Here is an 18,319-nt window from a genome sequence, read left to right as displayed (position 1 = left end):
TGAAATTAAGGAGAGAGAAAATGAAGTGAGATGGTTGAATCAATGAATTGAATGAAGGAAAATCTGGGTTGATTAGAGATTTGGAGGAGAGAGAAATGGTGGGAAGCTGAGGAAGAGTGTGGAAGAAGAAGGGGAATATATAGAAAATTGGAGAGAGAAAATAAAGAAGAAGGAGGATAAGGTTTACGGATTTAGGGTGGGACCCATGTAAAAGTAGAGTGTGTGTGTAAGGATGATGTGTAAAAGGTGTGTGTTGCGCGGATTTTGGTTGACGCATACTCACTCCACATGGATGGCGACGATGCGCCCATTGTTTCTAAAGTCTGTTTCTTAATTTGTGGACTAATACAAGTGTTTAGTCTTCAACTCTTGATTTTTAATTGAAGTCGAATTGAATTCAACCAATTCGACTATAAGGATATAAGAATAATATGATAGTATAAGCTGATTTTTAGTATAAATTATAAGTTAGTTTATGATAGGATTAGTGAAAAACAGAATAAGATAATTTATATGGATCGCGAAGTTGAATTGGGTTTGTAGATTATATTTTTCCTCCGTAATTTATTAGATGCATTACTTTTATATATATGAAAGTTTCAATAAACTCTCTGTATATCTCTCATATCCTCTTTATGTTTTCTCTATATCTCTCTCTACTCTAAAAATTACTTATGAATTCGCAATTTCAAAAGTGATGCACCTAATAAAAAATGGAGAAAATACAAATATTATTATTTAGGTGTTACTTAACTCGAATCCTATCTTGGATTTGACCATGATAACTTGTTTATTTAGGTCCAATTTGTACCCTTTATTCTCATTATGAAATACCATGCATTGTGATATTGTATCATCTCTAATAAGGTTTGGTATGTATTTAGGTTATTTATTATTTAATTACTGCTTTAAATTGCCAAAGATAATAAAAGTTAGTACTCACCAAGTCACTAGTACGAAGTATTATTTTATCAACAGCTAATATTTAAGAATGATTTTGTGAGTTAGGAGTTCAAACTCAAAGTAACCGCAAATTATTGACAAAAACACATTCAAAAAAACAGAATCCAAGTCTTCACCCATAGCGAACTTTATTAGTTTGTTTGCATTTGACGGCAGTAAAACATCCATCCTCCATTAATAGAATGCTAGGTCAAATTCAAAGTAGTGATATTATTTAATTAACTAAATCTAGGTTAATTGAATTTCTAATTCCAATTTGCATCGAGATCTACCATCACTACTACATCACCTCTACCACTGTCAAATTAAAGCATCAATCAAAATTCTCGAAAACGCAATTAAGAGACAAATTAATATTTTTTTATTAGGGTAATTCCAACAAAAAAGTAGATTATATGGTTATTAGTGACTTTGCTGACTAAGTGTTACACCTAACAACAGTTTAGCAATAGTTTAAAGCTCTACAGAACATGATAGGGAGTTCCAAAGCACTTAGGAGCTATCTAGCTGATTATATTATTACCTTAATTGTAGCTTAATTAATAGGTGCTTCCACATGATTCTTTGCATTGATTCAAATTTTAAGGTGTACACAAAACACACAATCACCTTTAATTGAGAAGATTGTGGCATCTCGGTTGATGGATTGTAGTTCTAATTAGTAACAATTTTCTTTGATGACAATTTAGCTTACTAAAACTGCCTAATTTGGTTTTGTTATCACATGATGTTAACAACCTCCGTGAATGATTACATTAAGCCATTGATAGATGTATGGATATAAAAAAGCAATTATATTTCATTTTATCAAGGCCCGCTCAGAAGTTAATCAAGAAATCAAGTAAAGTATATAATTATTATACACAGGGTTTGTTCACTTCAACTTATTTTCAATTCAGTCCAGTCCAGTCCAGCTCAATTTAGTAAATGTAAATAGACCCATAATCTAGAAACAAGATAAGAAAAACTCGGAGTGGTATTTGATTATAAAACTAAGTAATGAAACGCCCAATACTCCTTTTTTTCCATAGGGGGTGATAATGACCACAATCTTCGGTTTCTGAGCTATTTAAACTAGGTAAGTGAGCTAGCCTAAAAATACAAGACCATGCGAGAAGGATCAAGCTATGATCAATTGATGAATAGACACACATAAAACACATATCACATATAAGTTGACCTAAAAACGTGTATTATAGCCTTCAATTTTGGACAATTTTAACTTATTTTGACTCGGAAATAAAAATTGTCTAGATGCTTACCATAAATCCTAATACACTCCGGGAGTCCGTTTGGCTGGGTACAACCATCTAATATGTCTTTAAGCGGTCAATTTACCCGTTCGTAACTTATAATGATTTCATAAACTCAAGTCTATAACGAACATTTATGACAACATATAATAGTCATATATATATGCTTCCAAACACCATTATATATATGACATCGAGATGTATCCCCTAGGATCCCGAAACTTTTTGACACAGGGCTCGGAAACCTCCAAAATTCCTCAAAAAACGTGGATAATAGCCTTCAATTTTGGAATTATTTTACTTTTTTCGTATGAGAATAAAAATTGCCGAAATGTTTACCATGGTCCCTAATACCCTCCGAGATTCCAATTGGGTGGGTGGAACCATCCAATTTGCCTTTAAACGACCAATTTACCGGTTTACAACTTGCACCGATTTCATTAACTATAGCCTACCACGAACATTCATCACAATAAATAATGATCATATATAATTCCAAACGCAATATATAACCCCGAGATGTATCCCCTAGAATTTCAAGACTTTTCGACACAGAGCCCCGAAAACTCCAAAATTTCTCAAAAAGCGTGAATATTAGCCTTCCATTTTTGAATTTATTGACTTTTTTTGGCCCAGGGAAAAAAAATTGGCGAAATAATTACCATGGTTCATAATACCCTCTAAAGTCCAATTGGGTGCGTGGAACCATCCAATTTGCCTTTAAACATCTAATTTACCGGTTTACAACTTGCATCGATTTCATTAACTCAAGCCTACCACGAACATTTATGACAACATATAATGATCATATATGGTTCCAAACGGCATTATATGGCCCCAAGATGTATCCCCTACACCGGGCCCCGAAACCTCCAAAATTTCTCTAAAACCGTGGATATTAGCCTTTAATTTTGGAATTTTTTTTTTACTTTTTTTTCGCCCAGAAATAAAAATTGCCGAAATGTTTACCATGGTCCCTAATAACCTTCGTGACCCAATTAGGTGGGTGGAACCAGCCAATTTGCCTTTAAGCGACCAATTTACTGGTTTACAACTTGCACCGATTTCATTAACTCAAGCCTACCACGAACATTCATGACAATAAATAATGATCATATATAAATCCAAACGGCATTATATAACCCCGAGATGTATCACCTAAAATCTCAAGACTTTTCAACACCAGGCCCCGAATCCTTCAAAATTTCTCAAAAAACGTGGATATTAACCTTCAATTTTTTAATTTTTTGACTTTTTTTCGCCCGAAAATAAAAATTGCCGAAATGTTTACCATGGTACGTAATACCCTCCAGGAGTCCAATTGGGTGGGTGGAACCATCCAATTTGCCTTTAAAAGACCAATTTACCGGTTTACAACTTGTACCGATTTCATAAACTCAAGTCTACCATGAACATTTATGACAACATATAATGATCATATATGGTTCCAAACGACATTATATGACCCCGAGATGTATCCACTAAAATCTCAAGACTTTTCAACATCAGGGCCCGAAACCTAAAAAAATTCTCAAAAAGCGTGGATATTAGCCTTTAATTATGGAATTTTTTGACTTTTTTTTTCTCTCGGAATAAAAATTGCCGAAATGTTTACCATGGTACCTCATTCCCTCCGGGAGTCCAATTGGGTGGGTGTAACCATCCAATTTGCCTTTAAACGACCAATTTACCAGTTTACAACTTGCACCGATTTCATTAACTCAAGCCTATCACGAACATTTATAAAAACATATAATGATCATATAAGGTTTCCAACGACATTATATGACCCTGAGATGTATCCCTTAAAATTTTAAGACTTTTCGACACCGGGACTCGAAACCTAAAAATTTTATCAAAAATCGTGGATATTAACCTTCAATTTTAGAATTTTTTGACTTTTTTTGGCACGAATATAAAACTTGCTGAAATGTTTACCATGGTCCTTGTTATCCTCCGGAGTCCAATTGGGAGTGTGTAGCCATCCAATTTGCCTTTAAAAAGCCAATTTACCGGTTTACAACTTGCACCGATTTCATTAACTCGAGTCTTCCACGGACATTTATGACAACATATATTGATTATATATATATATATGTTTCCAAACGGCATTATATGACCCTGAGATGTATCCCCTATAATATCAAGATTTTACGACAGCGGGGCCCTAAACCTACAAAATTTCTAAAAAATCGTGGATATTAGCCTTCAATATTTGATTTTTTTTTCGACTTTTTTTAGCCGAAAATAAAAAATTGCCGAAATGTTTACCATGGTCCCTAATACCCCCCGTGAGTCCAATTGGGTGGGTGGAACCATCCAATTTTCCTTTAAACGGCCAATTTACAGGTTTACAAGTTGCACCGATTTCATTAATTCGTTTTTATTACGAACATTTATGACAATATATAATGATCATATATGGTTCCAAACTACATTATATGACCCCGAAATGTATCTCCTACAATCTCAAGAATTTTCGACACCGGCCCCGAAACCTACAAAGTTTTTCAAGAAACGTGGATATTAGCCTTCAATTTTGGAATTTTTTGACTTTCTATCCTGGAAATATAAATTGCCGAAATGTTTACCATTGTCCCTATTTCCCTCTGCGAGTCCAATTGGGTGGGTGTAACAGTCCAATTTGCCTTTAAACGACTAATTTACCGTTTTATAACTTGCACCGATTTAATTAACTCAAGCCTACCACGAACATTTATGACAATATATAATGATTATATATGGTTCCAAACGGCATTATATGGCCCCGAGATGTACCCACTAAAATCTCAAGACTTTTAGACATCGGGCTCCGAAACCTCCAAAATTTCTCAAAAAGCGTGAATATATTAGCCTTCAATTTTTTAATTTTTTGACTTTTTTTCGCCCGGAAATAAAAATTACGGAAATGTTTACCACGGTCTGTAATATCCTCCTGAAGTCCAACTGGGTGGGTGGAACCATCCAATTTGCCTTTAAAAGACCAATTTACCGGTTTACAACTTGCACTGATTTCATTAACTCAAGTTTACCACTAACATTTATGACAACATATAATGATCGTATATGGTTCCAAACGGCATCATATGACCCCGAGATGTATCCCTTAAAATCTCAATACTTTTTAGACATCGGGCCTGTAACCTACAAAATATTTCAAAAAGCGTGGATATTAGCCTTCAATTATGCAATTTTTTTGACTTTTTTTCTCCTAGAAATAAAAATTGCAGAAATATTTACCATGGTCCCTAATTCCCTCCGAGAGTCCAATTGGGTGGGTGTAACAATCCAATTTGCCTTTAAACGGCTAATTTACCGGTTTACAACTTGCACCGATTTCATTAACTCAAGCCTAAGCTACCACGAACATTTATGACAACATATAATGATTATATAAGGTTTCCAACGATATTATATGACCCCGAGATGTATCTCTTAAAATTTCAAGCCTTTTCGACACGGGGACCTAAAACCTAAAAAAATTCTCAAAAATTGTGAACTTTAATTTTGGAATTTTTTAACTTTTTTCTCCCAAAAATAAAAATTGTCGAAATGTTTATAATGGTCCTTGACCCCTCCGGGAGTGCAATTGGGAGGGTGGAACCATCCAATTTGACTTTAAACGGCCAATTTACCGGTGTACAACTTGCATTGATTTTCATTAACTCAAGTCAACCACAGACATTTATGACAATATAAAATGATCATATATGGTTCCAAACGGCATTAAATGGACCTGAGATGTATCCCCTAAAATCTCAAGACTTTTTGACACTAGGCCCCGAAACATACAAAATTTCTAAAAAATCATGGATATTAGCCTTTAATTTTGGAATTTTTTTCCTTTTTTTCGCCCGAAAACCGAAAAGTTTAGCATGATCCCTGATACCCTCCGTGAGTCAAATTGGGTGGGTGGAACCATCCAATTTGCCTTTAAACGGCCAATTTACAGGTTTACAAGTTGCACCGATTTCATTAACTCAAGTTTACCACTAACATTTATGACAACATATAATGATCATATATGGTTCCAAACGGCATTATATGACCTCGAGATGTATCCCCTAAAATCTCAAGACTTTTCGACACCGGGCCCCGAAACTTGCAAAATTTCTCAAAAACGTGCAAAATTTTGGAATTTTTTTGACTTTTTTCGCCCGAAAGTAAAAATTGCCGAAATGTTTACCATTGTTACTATTTCCCTTCGAGGGTCCAATTGGGTGGGTGTAACCATCTAATTTGCCTTTAAACGGCTAATTTACCGGTTCACAACTTGCACCTATTTTATTAACTCAAACCTACCACGAACATTTATTACAACTTATAATGATCAGATATGGTTCTAAACGGCATTATATTACCCCGAGATGTATCCACTAAAATCTCAACACTTTTCGACACCAGGTTCCGAAACCTCTAAAATTTCTCAAAAAGTGTGGATATTAGCCTTCAATTTGGGAATTTTTTAAACTTTTTTCGCCTGGAAATAAAAGTTGGCCAAACGTTTACCAAAGTCTCTAATACCCTCCGAGAGTCCAATTTGGTGGGTGTAACTATCCAATTTGCCTTTAAACAACCAATTTACTGGTTTACAACTTGCACCGATATCATTAAATCAAGTCAACCACGAACATTTATGACAATATATAATGATCATATATGGTTCCAAACGGCATTATATGAGCGCGAGATGTATCCCCTAAATCTCAAGAATTTTCGACACCGGAACCCGAAACCTACAAAATTTTTCAAAAAGCGTGGATATAAAACCTTCAATTTTGGAATTTTTTGACTTTTTTTTCGTCCGTAAATAAAAATTTCCGATATGTTTAACATTGTCCCTAATATCCTCCGAGAATTCAATTGGGTGGGTGGAACTAGAGGTGATAAAAAATTGGGTCGGGTCTTAACACAATTTCTCGTGCCCAAACCCATAAAAAGTAGCGGGCTTGTCGGGCCAAAATGGGATTTTCGGGCTTTTTCAGGCCGGGTTCGGTCTTTTTAACTAAAAATACGTTTTTATGCTTACCCAAACCCACCCTATTTTCGGACCGGATCGGACTGGGCTAGTGAGCTAGGCTAATGTTGAACACCTCTAGGTGGAACCATCCAATTTGCCTTTAAACGACCAATTTACCGGTGTACAACTTGCACCGATTTCATTAACTCATGCCTGCCACGAACATTTATGACAACATATAATGATCATATAAGGTTCCAAACGAAATTATATGAACCCGAGATGTATCCCTTAAATTTTCAATACTTTTCGACACCGGGCTCCAAAACATTCAAAATTTCTCAAAAAGCGTGGATATTAGCCTTCAATTTTGGAATTTTTTTGACTCTCTTCTTTCGAAAATAAAAATTGGCGAAATGTTTACCACGGTCCCTAATATCCTTTGGGAATCCAATTGGGTGGGAAGAACCATCTAATTTGCCTTTAAACGACCAATTTACCGGTTTACAAGTTGCACCGATTTCATTAACTCAAGCCTACCACGAACATTTATGACAACAAATAATGATCATAAATGGTTCCAAACAACATTATATGACCCCGACATGTATCCCCTAAAATTTCAAGACTTTTTGACACCGGGCCTCGTAACCTATAAAAATTTTCTCAAAAAGCGTGGATATTAGCCTTTAATTTTGGATTTTTTTTTTAGTTTTTTCACCCGAAAATAAAAATTGCCGAAATATTTACCATGGTCCCTAATATCCTTCGGGATTCCAACTGGGTGTGAAGAACCATCTAATTTGCCTTCAAACGACCAATTTACTGGTTTACAACTTGCACCGATTTCATTAAATCAAGTCTGCCACGGATATTATGACAACATATAATGATCATATTAGGTTCCAAACAACATTATATGACCCCGAGATGTATTCCCTAAAATTTCAAGACTTTTCGACACCTTTTTCCGAAAGCTATAAAATTTCTCAAAAAGCGTGGATATTAGCCTTTAATTTTGTAATTTTTTTGACTTTTTTTCGCCCGAAAATAAAAATTGCCGAAATGTTTACCATGGTCCGTAATACTCTTTGGGAGTCCAATTGAGTGGGTGGAACCATCCAATTTGCCTTTAAACGGCCAATTTACCAATTTACGACTTGCACCGATTTCATTAATCAAGTCTACCACGAACATTTATGACAACAAATAATGATCATATATGGTTTCAAACGGCATTATATGACCCCGAGATGTATCCCCTTGAATTTCAAGACTTTTTGACACCGGGCCACGAAACCTACAAAATTTCTAAAAAAAACGTGGATATTAGTCTTCAATTTTTAAATTTTTTGACTTTATTTCTCCTGGAAATAAAAATTTCCGAGATGTTTACTATGGTTGGTGGAACCCTAATACCCTCTGAGAGTTTAATTGGGTTGGTGGAACCCTCCGATTTGCCTTTAAACATTCAATTTATCGATTTTTGTACACGCCTCCTAAATTGGCTATAAGTTTTCACGGGGCCTTTACGTGTAACAAAACATACAAACGTAAGAGTACGTGCTTATATATGTACTTCCTGAACACCTTCTTGTAGTGAGTAATTTGAGATGTTCCTTTTTTATGGAACAATTTGCCCAACCAGCATAAGTCTTTTAGCTCAATTCGATCAAAATAAAGTATTTTCGTCTAAACATGCTTAACCGTGCAACGATGAATCATCAAGAAACTATAAGTCTATAAGGCTCATGCCATGCCTCATGCATGTTTCTTTCTTCCTTTTTGGGGGAGACATCAAAACCAAATTAGTGATGTCTTATGTCGAGCAAAAATAGATAAGATGACGATTTTATTTGAAATGAGTAAAACCAAATGCATAAGCACAAGTCATAGAACTTTTAGAGGTCGGCTCCAAATCGAATCAAGGAGAGTCAAAGTGATTCTACAGCTATATGTAGCCCTATATCATCGTCACCAAATTAAAGCAAATCAAAATTGGTCCAATTTTACTTTTTATATTACAGCTAATATATTTGTGTTACATAAATTATAGTATAAGATAAGGTCATCTTTACTACTTTACACGACATAAATTTCATGAAGAAAGTTAAAGCTTAAAAAGGCCACAGTTAGCCAGCTGAAGTTGACTTGATTGGTGGAATTATCCATATTTCGTGTAAAGTTGATGAACCACACATACATCATCAAATGTAAATGTGAACCTATTTTGCACATATGGTTCATATACATGAAAAGGGAGGTTTTTGTGTCACTTTTGGAAATGTAATTTGATTTTGACTAGTCTTTACTCTAATTAATATCTATAAGAGATAATTTTAATTAGAATATCATGAATTAAATATCATAACTGGAATATGACATGAGATTATATGATATATATGAAAATGAAGTATTTTGTGAGAGTAATGGTGGGTAATAGGGCCAAGTTAGGCCAATCTCATTGAGTGGGGCTATCAGTAGCTTGCTAGAGCTGTATAAGACTATAAGGACACCCAGTTTATGTTTCAAAAGAAAATTGATATTTCTAGATTGATAAATTTTTATATATGTAAGTTTTAATTTAGATACATTACTTTCTTTTTGACTAATAAATTCTCTCTACCTCTCTCATATCACATGAGTCCTCTTTTTTCTCTCTCGATCTTTCATCTCCATAAAATTGCGTAGTATGTAGTATGTGAATTCTAAAACGGTGCATCTAAAAAAAAAGGAGGAAGTGCAAAGGATTTTTATTTTATTTATATGATTAGTCTTAAAAACAAATATAAGAAATTTTGACTTTAATAAACAAACATAATAGAGAATCAATGAAAATAATTAGTAAATTAATTTCAGTTTAACAATTCAAAAATCAAGATGAAGTGAGTAGAGCCTAATTGGGATTAGTAGGAGAGAGAACTATAAAATAATAGTGGGTCTTTACCAAATAACTAGTTTGGGGCCCGGACGATGTCCCGAATTATGTTTAAATACAAAATGAAAAAATTACCTTGAATTTAAATAATATTTTGAAACCAATACCATAAGCTTAAATAATAAAATAAAAATGATAAAATTAGTTGGGGATACAAAAAGAGTTGCAATAGTATTTGTTTGACAATTAAGCATGAATTACATATAATGCTTAATAAAAAAAGTTACAATACATATATGAATATCAATTAAGTTATAAAGTGACATCAATTGCGGAATAGTGGTAATGAAAAGTTGGGAATTTCAAGGGATGTAATGGTTCAAATCTAATCCAAATAATAATGTGTTGTCATGCCATCATCTATGTGGCGATATGTCATAAATGTTATGATGACAAAATATGACACATGTTATCAACATGTTAATCCCCTGGATTTTAATAATATAATAGATTAAGTATTGCAATTAATATGAAATGAATGTATAAAAAAAGTGTTGCGAGTATTACAAAATGGAGGAAGTAGTTTACATGTCACAAATTATTCATTACCCTAATAATGAATTTCAAAGAAAGACTTTATTCGGATGACCTTGTGGTGAAGAGTTCAAAATTTAATAGTAGAACACATAAAAAATATTATAGGGAAAATACACTTTAATAACCCCAACGGTCCAACTATTGGGATTTGCCGATTTAGATATTCATAACCTTTTTCCACGATTTATGATCTCCAATCAAATGAGGAATAAATGAACGGCCTTTATGTTAAGGATTTTATGACTTATTCATGGGCTAAGTGCCGTAATTGGGCTTTTATTAAGAAGTCATTTTTCATAATTTGGCTTTGTTAAGAAATCATTATTCGCATTGGGCCATTTGATTTCTTACGGCACAAATAATACGATATCTACATCATCATTATTATTTTATTTTTAAAAAAAAAAATATAAATACAATCTTAAAGGTATAAACTTGTACATGACATTATACTTTCCATTAACAAAAAACAATAAAATATAGTAAAAGAAATTTGATTTTTCATCTAGAGTAACTAGCTCAGAGAAACTATAGTTATGAAAAGAGATTTTTTTTTACAAAATATATCATGAGTAACTAACACGCATAAATCATATAAGTGTATTAGTGTTTATATTTTTATAATTTTTATTAAGATTTTTAAGTATAAATTTAATGTGTATATGTAGTTTTAAGGGCTATGTATACCATTTTTTTTTTTTTTAATGATATTATTCTTAATTTATCAAATTCTAATTTGCTAAGTAGGTTTTTTCATATTATACTGCCAACAAGTTATAATTTCGACCGTCTCCCCAATTTCTGTAGACCAATTTCTTTATATCCAAATATAGGCTCACTTTAGAGGTTGAGAGTGAAATTCTTCAAGTACATACAAAAAAATATAATGCACGATAAGAATTACATAGCTAATAGCCTACTACGTATATATTACCAATTTACCATACAACTTACTCGATACTATGCTCGTCCATGTATACATAAATACATATCCAATTAATCCAAGTCTAGATGAAAGAAAGTTAGAGATATATAAATATCGCACACTATAACTTGATTATATTCCGTCAAACTTATAGAAGAAAATACTACACCTTAGTCCATAGTGTGCAATTCCTTTAATTATACTACGTCTTCGTAAAATATATATTGGTGGCTCGAGCTTGCTCCTCATTTGGGAGCTCCCTGGAATAGAAATAAGGCTTTCTACACAAACTAATACACTGCCATCAACATAGCTTGCGATGGCAAGTTCATTCGACTCCACAATTTCATATTTCGGATCATATCAAATAAGACTAGAATATATAACCAAACTAACATAGTTACCATGTTTAGTATCAACTTATTTATTGTTGTAGAAGATTAAAACCCCCGGAGATCTTCTCGAATAAGCAACAGGATCAAATCATGTCATTTTATTAGATACTACATAGAAATTTGGAACACGTGATACTTTTGTCCATGATTCTTTGATCCTATATTCTTTCATGCTCCATACATCAATATAACCCTTAGTTTTAAGACATATGCAAAAACGTCCATCTATAAATGTTGAATGAGTATATTAGGTAGGAAGATTAGTATTTGGAAAACTCAAGTCATCCTCCCAATCTTCATCTTAAGAGAGATTAAAATGTTTGATTTGAAAACATACTAGAGAGTTTTTCATTTTCCCATAGAAAAATACAATGTAGCATACTATTTCCATATACAATATTATATTGACATGTTATATGGTTTCTTTTTTGGATAGGTTATTCATGTTTAGAAGGAATATCATAGCCAAATTTATTACACCGATTTACTTGTAAATTATCGATAAATTTCCAAATTAATAGTACTAAAAAAGGAAGTTAAGTTGAGTATATCATTACCCATATTAAAATATTCTATTAATTGAACTTTTTTTTTTTTTTTTTGAGGGAACTATTATTAATTGAACTTAAGTAACATTATTCAACGCCTAAAAAAATACTGTACGAAGTATTGAATGCACATATACTTGTAAATAGTACAACTCCGTAATAGAAACGAAGTTTGGAAAAAAAGAGTCATCGTCAACCTCTCTTCTCTCTCCTCTTCCCCAAATTTCATCATTTACAGAGTGAAGAACTCAGAAGAAGAAAAAAATAACAAGAATGGGTTTTGGGGTGTTCTTCAAAACCCTTCTAATTACATTTTCAACAGCTCTAATCACCTACAATGTCATAATCTCTGCAAATGCACCCTTAAAGCTTGATTTCCCAGGACCCGATAACCCATCTTCACTTGACCCGGTTATCAAACTCCCTATTGATCGCAAATTGAAACTGGGTTCATCTCAAAAAAGGCTCTTTCATACTGCTGTTACTGCCTCGGATTCTGTGTACAATACTTGGCAATGTAGAGTCATGTATTATTGGTTCAAGAAGTTTCAGAATCAACCCAATTCTGAGATGGGTGGGTTTACCCGGATTTTGCATTCGGGTCACCGGGATGAGTATATGGATGAGATCCCTACTTTTGTTGCTCAGCCTCTTCCTTCTGGGGTGGATCAGGTGATTGATTTTTATTTGTTGAGTTTTGAGGAATTAATCTTGATTTTGTTAGGTAGATTTTGAAGTTTATGGTTGATTTTTGATGGATTTTGTTTTGAATTAGAAATGTTGTTGGTTTCATTTTACTGATTTGATGTTGAATTCATAAATTCCATATTAGGTAAATCAAAGTACCATATTTGAAATGTTAAATATACTACGAAATAATGTTGATTTAGCTCATTTTAGAGTGAATTTGGATTCTGTTTTGACAAATCGACGATTGCTTGATCCTTGGTGGGTAGCAAATGTGTATTGGAACTTTGCACAGTTAGGAGAAGGTTTTTTTTTTTTTTTTTATAGAACCTATGTAAGTTTCTGATTGCAGAGTGGAGTTTGTGATTTAGGTTGCTGAGTTTGAAGTTTGTGGAGTTAATTGGCTACAAGTTTGTGGAGTTAACTGGCTACAAGTAAAAGCAATTTTGATCTTGAATAGTTGAAAAGATAGAAAATTTGGACATCCCATAAAAAAAAATTAGAAAAATTTGGGCATAAGAAAGTCTAGTGGTGGTTGGGGAAGTTGGCAGAAGATGGAATGGTTGTGGTCCTTTGAGAAGTGATGATTGTATGATTTAAATGTACTATATACTTGAATCATGGATGCGGTGCCTAAACTTGTGGAATATAGACTATATGATAGATTAGTTAGGCTTATCACCTGAGCAGAGTAAACGTCTGTTTGATATTTAAATAAACAATAGATGTGATTGGTAAAAAAATTGTTATAGAATTCCATCAGGGATATATTAACTTGCAAGTTCAAATCTGTAGGATAATGAAGGGCCTTCACCATTATGCATGTGCTGAAACTGTTGATCAGTGTGAGAGTCTGAAGTTATTGAAGTTGAGTTTGTGTAGAAATCGGTATAGTCTACTTGGATGGCTGTGTAGATAGTTGTTCACCTATTTTTCTGAAGGTTTTTTAGGAAGTCAAAACCTAAGTTGATACTGGTTTAGGCAGTTCATGTCTGTATAAGATGCTACTTTGTATGTGAAAATACTGGAAGATGTGCAATTGTGCATGTAGCTGTATCCCAGTAAATTGTGACTGTAGGCTTGAATAATTATGGTGATGCTATCTAAATGCAGGTGCAGTGAATGCTTCTTATGTTCAATTCAATAAGCTGGTTTGATGTTAGTTTGGAATATGAAAGCACATGCATTCAAGTAACTAGGTAATGGTTGCCTGTGAGAAGTTTGAGCTGAGGAGCCCCATTATTGACATGTAATCGAACTGAATGATAAAAAAGAGGAAGTCATTCTTCTTTATGTGGTGTGAAAGCCCATGCACACCTGCTAAGAACTTTTTTTTTTTTTTTGCTTAATTTGTTTGTCAATCTTGTGTGATGTGTAAAACTGCTCATTTTGTACTTGAAATTCTGGCTTTGGCAGTCTTACCAATCTCATTTGTCCTTGTTTATGTCCTCCTTTTGAACTTGTAGGGCTACATTGTTCTTAACAGACCTTGGGCATTTGTACAATGGCTTGAACAAGCAGACATCAAAGAAGAGTATGAAATCTGATAATTATAAATTCCTCGGTCCTTTCACTTCCCTTGATCTTCCCCTCCCAATGAAGAACAAAAAAGTTTTGTTTTTTTAAGTTTTTTTCTTTTTTTTTTTTTTTTTTTTTTTTTTTTTTTGGAGTGGGGGGAATTCAGTTATCATTTTTTTCTCTAATTAATTAGCAGTTTCTCATTGTAATGCAGTTACATACTAATGGCAGAGCCAGATCACATTATTGTGAAGCCTATACCTAATCTATCTCGTGATGGATATGGAGCTGCATTTCCATTCTTTTATATTGAACCTAAGAAGTATGAGGCTGCACTCCGGAAGTTTTTTCCTGAGAACAAGGGGCCAATAACACAAATTGATCCCATTGGAAATTCTCCTGTAATTATTGCAAAGGTAACTAGCTCTTTTCATTTTGTTACAATAAATATGTGTCTATATAATTGTAATCAGTATCATCCTCTTCTTTTGGCTCTTGCTATTCTTTACAGGAATCTCTAAAGAAGATAGCTCCCAAATGGATGAATGTTTCATTGGGAATGAAGAAGGATCCTGAAACGGACAAAGCATTTGGTTGGGTTCTTGAGATGTAAGCTTCTTCAAAGTAGGTTGATAAATTTCTTTACTATATATCTATAATAAAGCATGTCTTGCAACCTCACTCCCTGTGATTCTGCAGGTATGCCTATGCTGTCGCGTCTGCCCTGCATGGTGTAAAGAACATCTTGTACAAGGATTTCATGATTCAGGTTTAGTCTATTGCTTTAACCTTTATATCTTTTCTTTTAATTTTGTATAGCTTTTATCTAATTTTTGTCCATCTTTCCCCATGTTTTGCTCACTTACAACACTACTTGCTTGAGAGATTATAATACATGATTACATGTTATGATATACAAAAATTTTTGGTTGAAATATCACATAATATCTCAATGAAGCTCGAGTGTTTCATTGAATATGTTTAAGCACCATTCACTGGTATGCATTTTATCACTGGCAAGGGCAGTCAGATTCTACATTTCTTCCAGACTCTAACTTTCAAGAAATGTATGAAGTATAATGCTTCTTAATCAGACCATAGAGTTTCTGATTTTCATTCACTGTTTGCTTCTGAAGTTACATATTTGTTTTGATGATGACCCCTTATCAGCCTATATCAACCTTATTATTCAAGGTTTATATACCCCTTTGATTAAATTAGAGTCCATCATTGCAGTTCATTTTTTTATGGAGCCGACATATTCACTACTTTTGGGCATTGGATTATTATGGGCTTACTTCAAATTAATGATTTCCTTATTAGAACTAATCTAGCTTCTTGTTTAACGTGTAAGCAGAATTTTGAGGTTTGGTTCAAATCTTCAAATTACTGATTTGCACATATCTATTTTTGTCTCTATTTTTGACAAGACAAAAGCTTACTGGCAATGAGAATGTGCTCTCATTTAGGATGATGAAGTTGATTATGTATTTTGATTAAATCATTATGGTGTTTCCTTTATAAGAAAAAAATCTATGGAAATCATTACACTTATTATTTTCTGTTGTGATGCAGCCTCCATGGGACACAGAAATGGGAGAAAAGTATATCATACATTACACTTACGGTTGTGACTATGATATGAAGGTATGTACCCCTATCCCTTCCTCCCCTAAGTTGTCTGCTTCCCACTATTTGCATGTCTTCACTTGTGTGCATGCCTTTTGTCATATCTCAAAAGCATTCTTGAATTGCCTTTGAAATTTTTAGATACTAAAATGCAGGGCAAGCTAACATATGGAAAGATTGGAGAATGGCGATTTGACAAGAGATCCTATGACAAGGTTAAACCTCCAAGAAACTTGACGCTGCCACCACCTGGTGTTCCTGAAAGTGTGGTATGTTTTCCTCAATTTGTAGCATTGCAATTGTTTTCATTTGGCTGCACCCTTATGGCTGCCTTCCTTTTGCAAGCCACTCTTCTTGAACTAATGAATTCGTGCATCGGAGCCATGTATTTGTCTCTTGAGGCTTCGTTAAAACTGGTTTAGTGTATCAAGTTTCGTGTCTTGACTTATTAATTAGATACTGGGCAAGGAAATGTGACTATGTTTGGAACTCTTAAAGGTTATATCTGTAAGAACAAAAATTATGATTGTAACAGAAGGAAAACCGTCTCTGGACTAATAATAGGAAGCTAGTGCTAGAATTAGATTATAAAGAGAAGGCAGGCAGTAGAAAACATTAGTCACATTTATTTATTACCAGATGGAGGTTATTAGGTGATTTTTAACACGGAAAGTTAAAAGGGCTATGTATAATTTCTGTAATTTCTGTAATGTCATCATTGCAATTCAAATCAAATTAGCCATTCCTTTTGAAGTTTATTTTGTGACTAAGAAATTTATTCTGCTGTGCATAGAGAAAAAATACTTACCCAGTAGAGAGCAGAAGACTTCACCTTCTATTTGATAGTAATCTGCTAGAAAGTTCTTAACTTACATTAATGACAAGTTGATAGGACTTGTAACTAGCACGTACTCAGGAAGTGTCCAAGCCGCATTTTGTTGTTAAAATTTCCATTTAGACCTTCAACTACGCAGTAGACTTGGAAATGATCAGCTTCTTAACGTTTAAATCTACCTGTGGTGGTATTCTTAAGTGTTGTTTTTCTATTACAGGTGACTCTTGTTAAAATGGTGAACGAGGCAACATCAAACATACCAAACTGGTAGTCATAATAAGACGTGATGGATTACAATACTGTGATAATGTTGTATTGCTTTCGGTAATGTGGCTTTGTTGATGCAAGATAGATCCAACTATACAAAATCATAGATCATCCTTGATAGTAAAGGTTTCTTTGTTTCCATTCCTTTCGATCACTTCCACGGTGCCACCCCATATTTTCGTATTGCCGAAGTACAAAATATATTGCACCTTAGATAATAGTGCATAGGTGAGTTGTAAAAAGCTGAAATTCCTCAGAAAAGTTTTGTTAATATAGCAAATTTCTGTGCAAGTTTACGGGAATCAACCCCATTTATTCTCTCTTCAATCGTCATCTTTGTTTAAATGTTACTATCCGAATTTCAATTTTGACTGATCTACCACAAACTAGTGAGAGTACATTGTCCCAAGTGCATGTTAAGGCTATGCCTGACATTTCACCGCAAATTATGAATCATATTTGGTTCATAATTAAACTTGATAGACAACTGCTGTCTGTCAACAAAGAAAAGATCTAAATTTGATGAACTTTTTTTTTTTTTTTTTTTTTTTTTTTTTTTTTTTTTGAGGAGCAAAGTTGACGAACTTTGTGCTCGCTTTTAAGGTGTAAGAAAAAAGTTTGCCAAAACTTGAAATTTTGGGGTGAATAGAACAAAAGTTTGAAACGTTTAAATTTTCACTAATTTTGTTACTCGTATATTTTAATTATAATGTGTGGAACATCTAACTACAATGAAGTACAGTGAGTACTCGTATAATCAAGCTTGTCCCTGATGGATCCCTTTTTTTTAGCAGTATCTTTGCAAATTGAATGCTAACTCTTGCTCACAAATTCTCCTTGAGTTCAATGAAAACTCCTTTGAAT

At 33.6% G+C, this 18,319-nt stretch overlaps 1 protein-coding gene across 1 annotated transcript; it reads left to right on the top strand.

The window, feature by feature from the left end:
• Window positions 1–12,578: 12,578 nt before the first annotated feature.
• On the top strand, window positions 12,579–17,782 carry LOC110733637 (hydroxyproline O-arabinosyltransferase 1-like). The gene is made up of 8 exons (XM_021913711.1): window positions 12,579–13,191; window positions 14,673–14,740; window positions 14,939–15,140; window positions 15,236–15,333; window positions 15,424–15,493; window positions 16,300–16,371; window positions 16,509–16,622; window positions 17,406–17,782. Exons 1-8 carry the CDS (start codon window positions 12,793–12,795, stop codon window positions 17,457–17,459), a joined length of 1,077 nt encoding a protein of 358 aa, XP_021769403.1. The 5' UTR covers window positions 12,579–12,792; the 3' UTR covers window positions 17,460–17,782.
• The last annotated feature ends 537 nt before the right edge of the window (window positions 17,783–18,319 follow it).

Source organism: Chenopodium quinoa, unplaced genomic scaffold, assembly GCF_001683475.1.
Source record: "Chenopodium quinoa cultivar QQ74 unplaced genomic scaffold, ASM168347v1, whole genome shotgun sequence".
Lineage (NCBI taxonomy): Eukaryota > Viridiplantae > Streptophyta > Magnoliopsida > Caryophyllales > Amaranthaceae > Chenopodium > Chenopodium quinoa.
The sequence above is the reverse complement of the archived record's forward strand: the minus strand, read 5'-3'. Positions and strand labels throughout refer to the sequence as shown.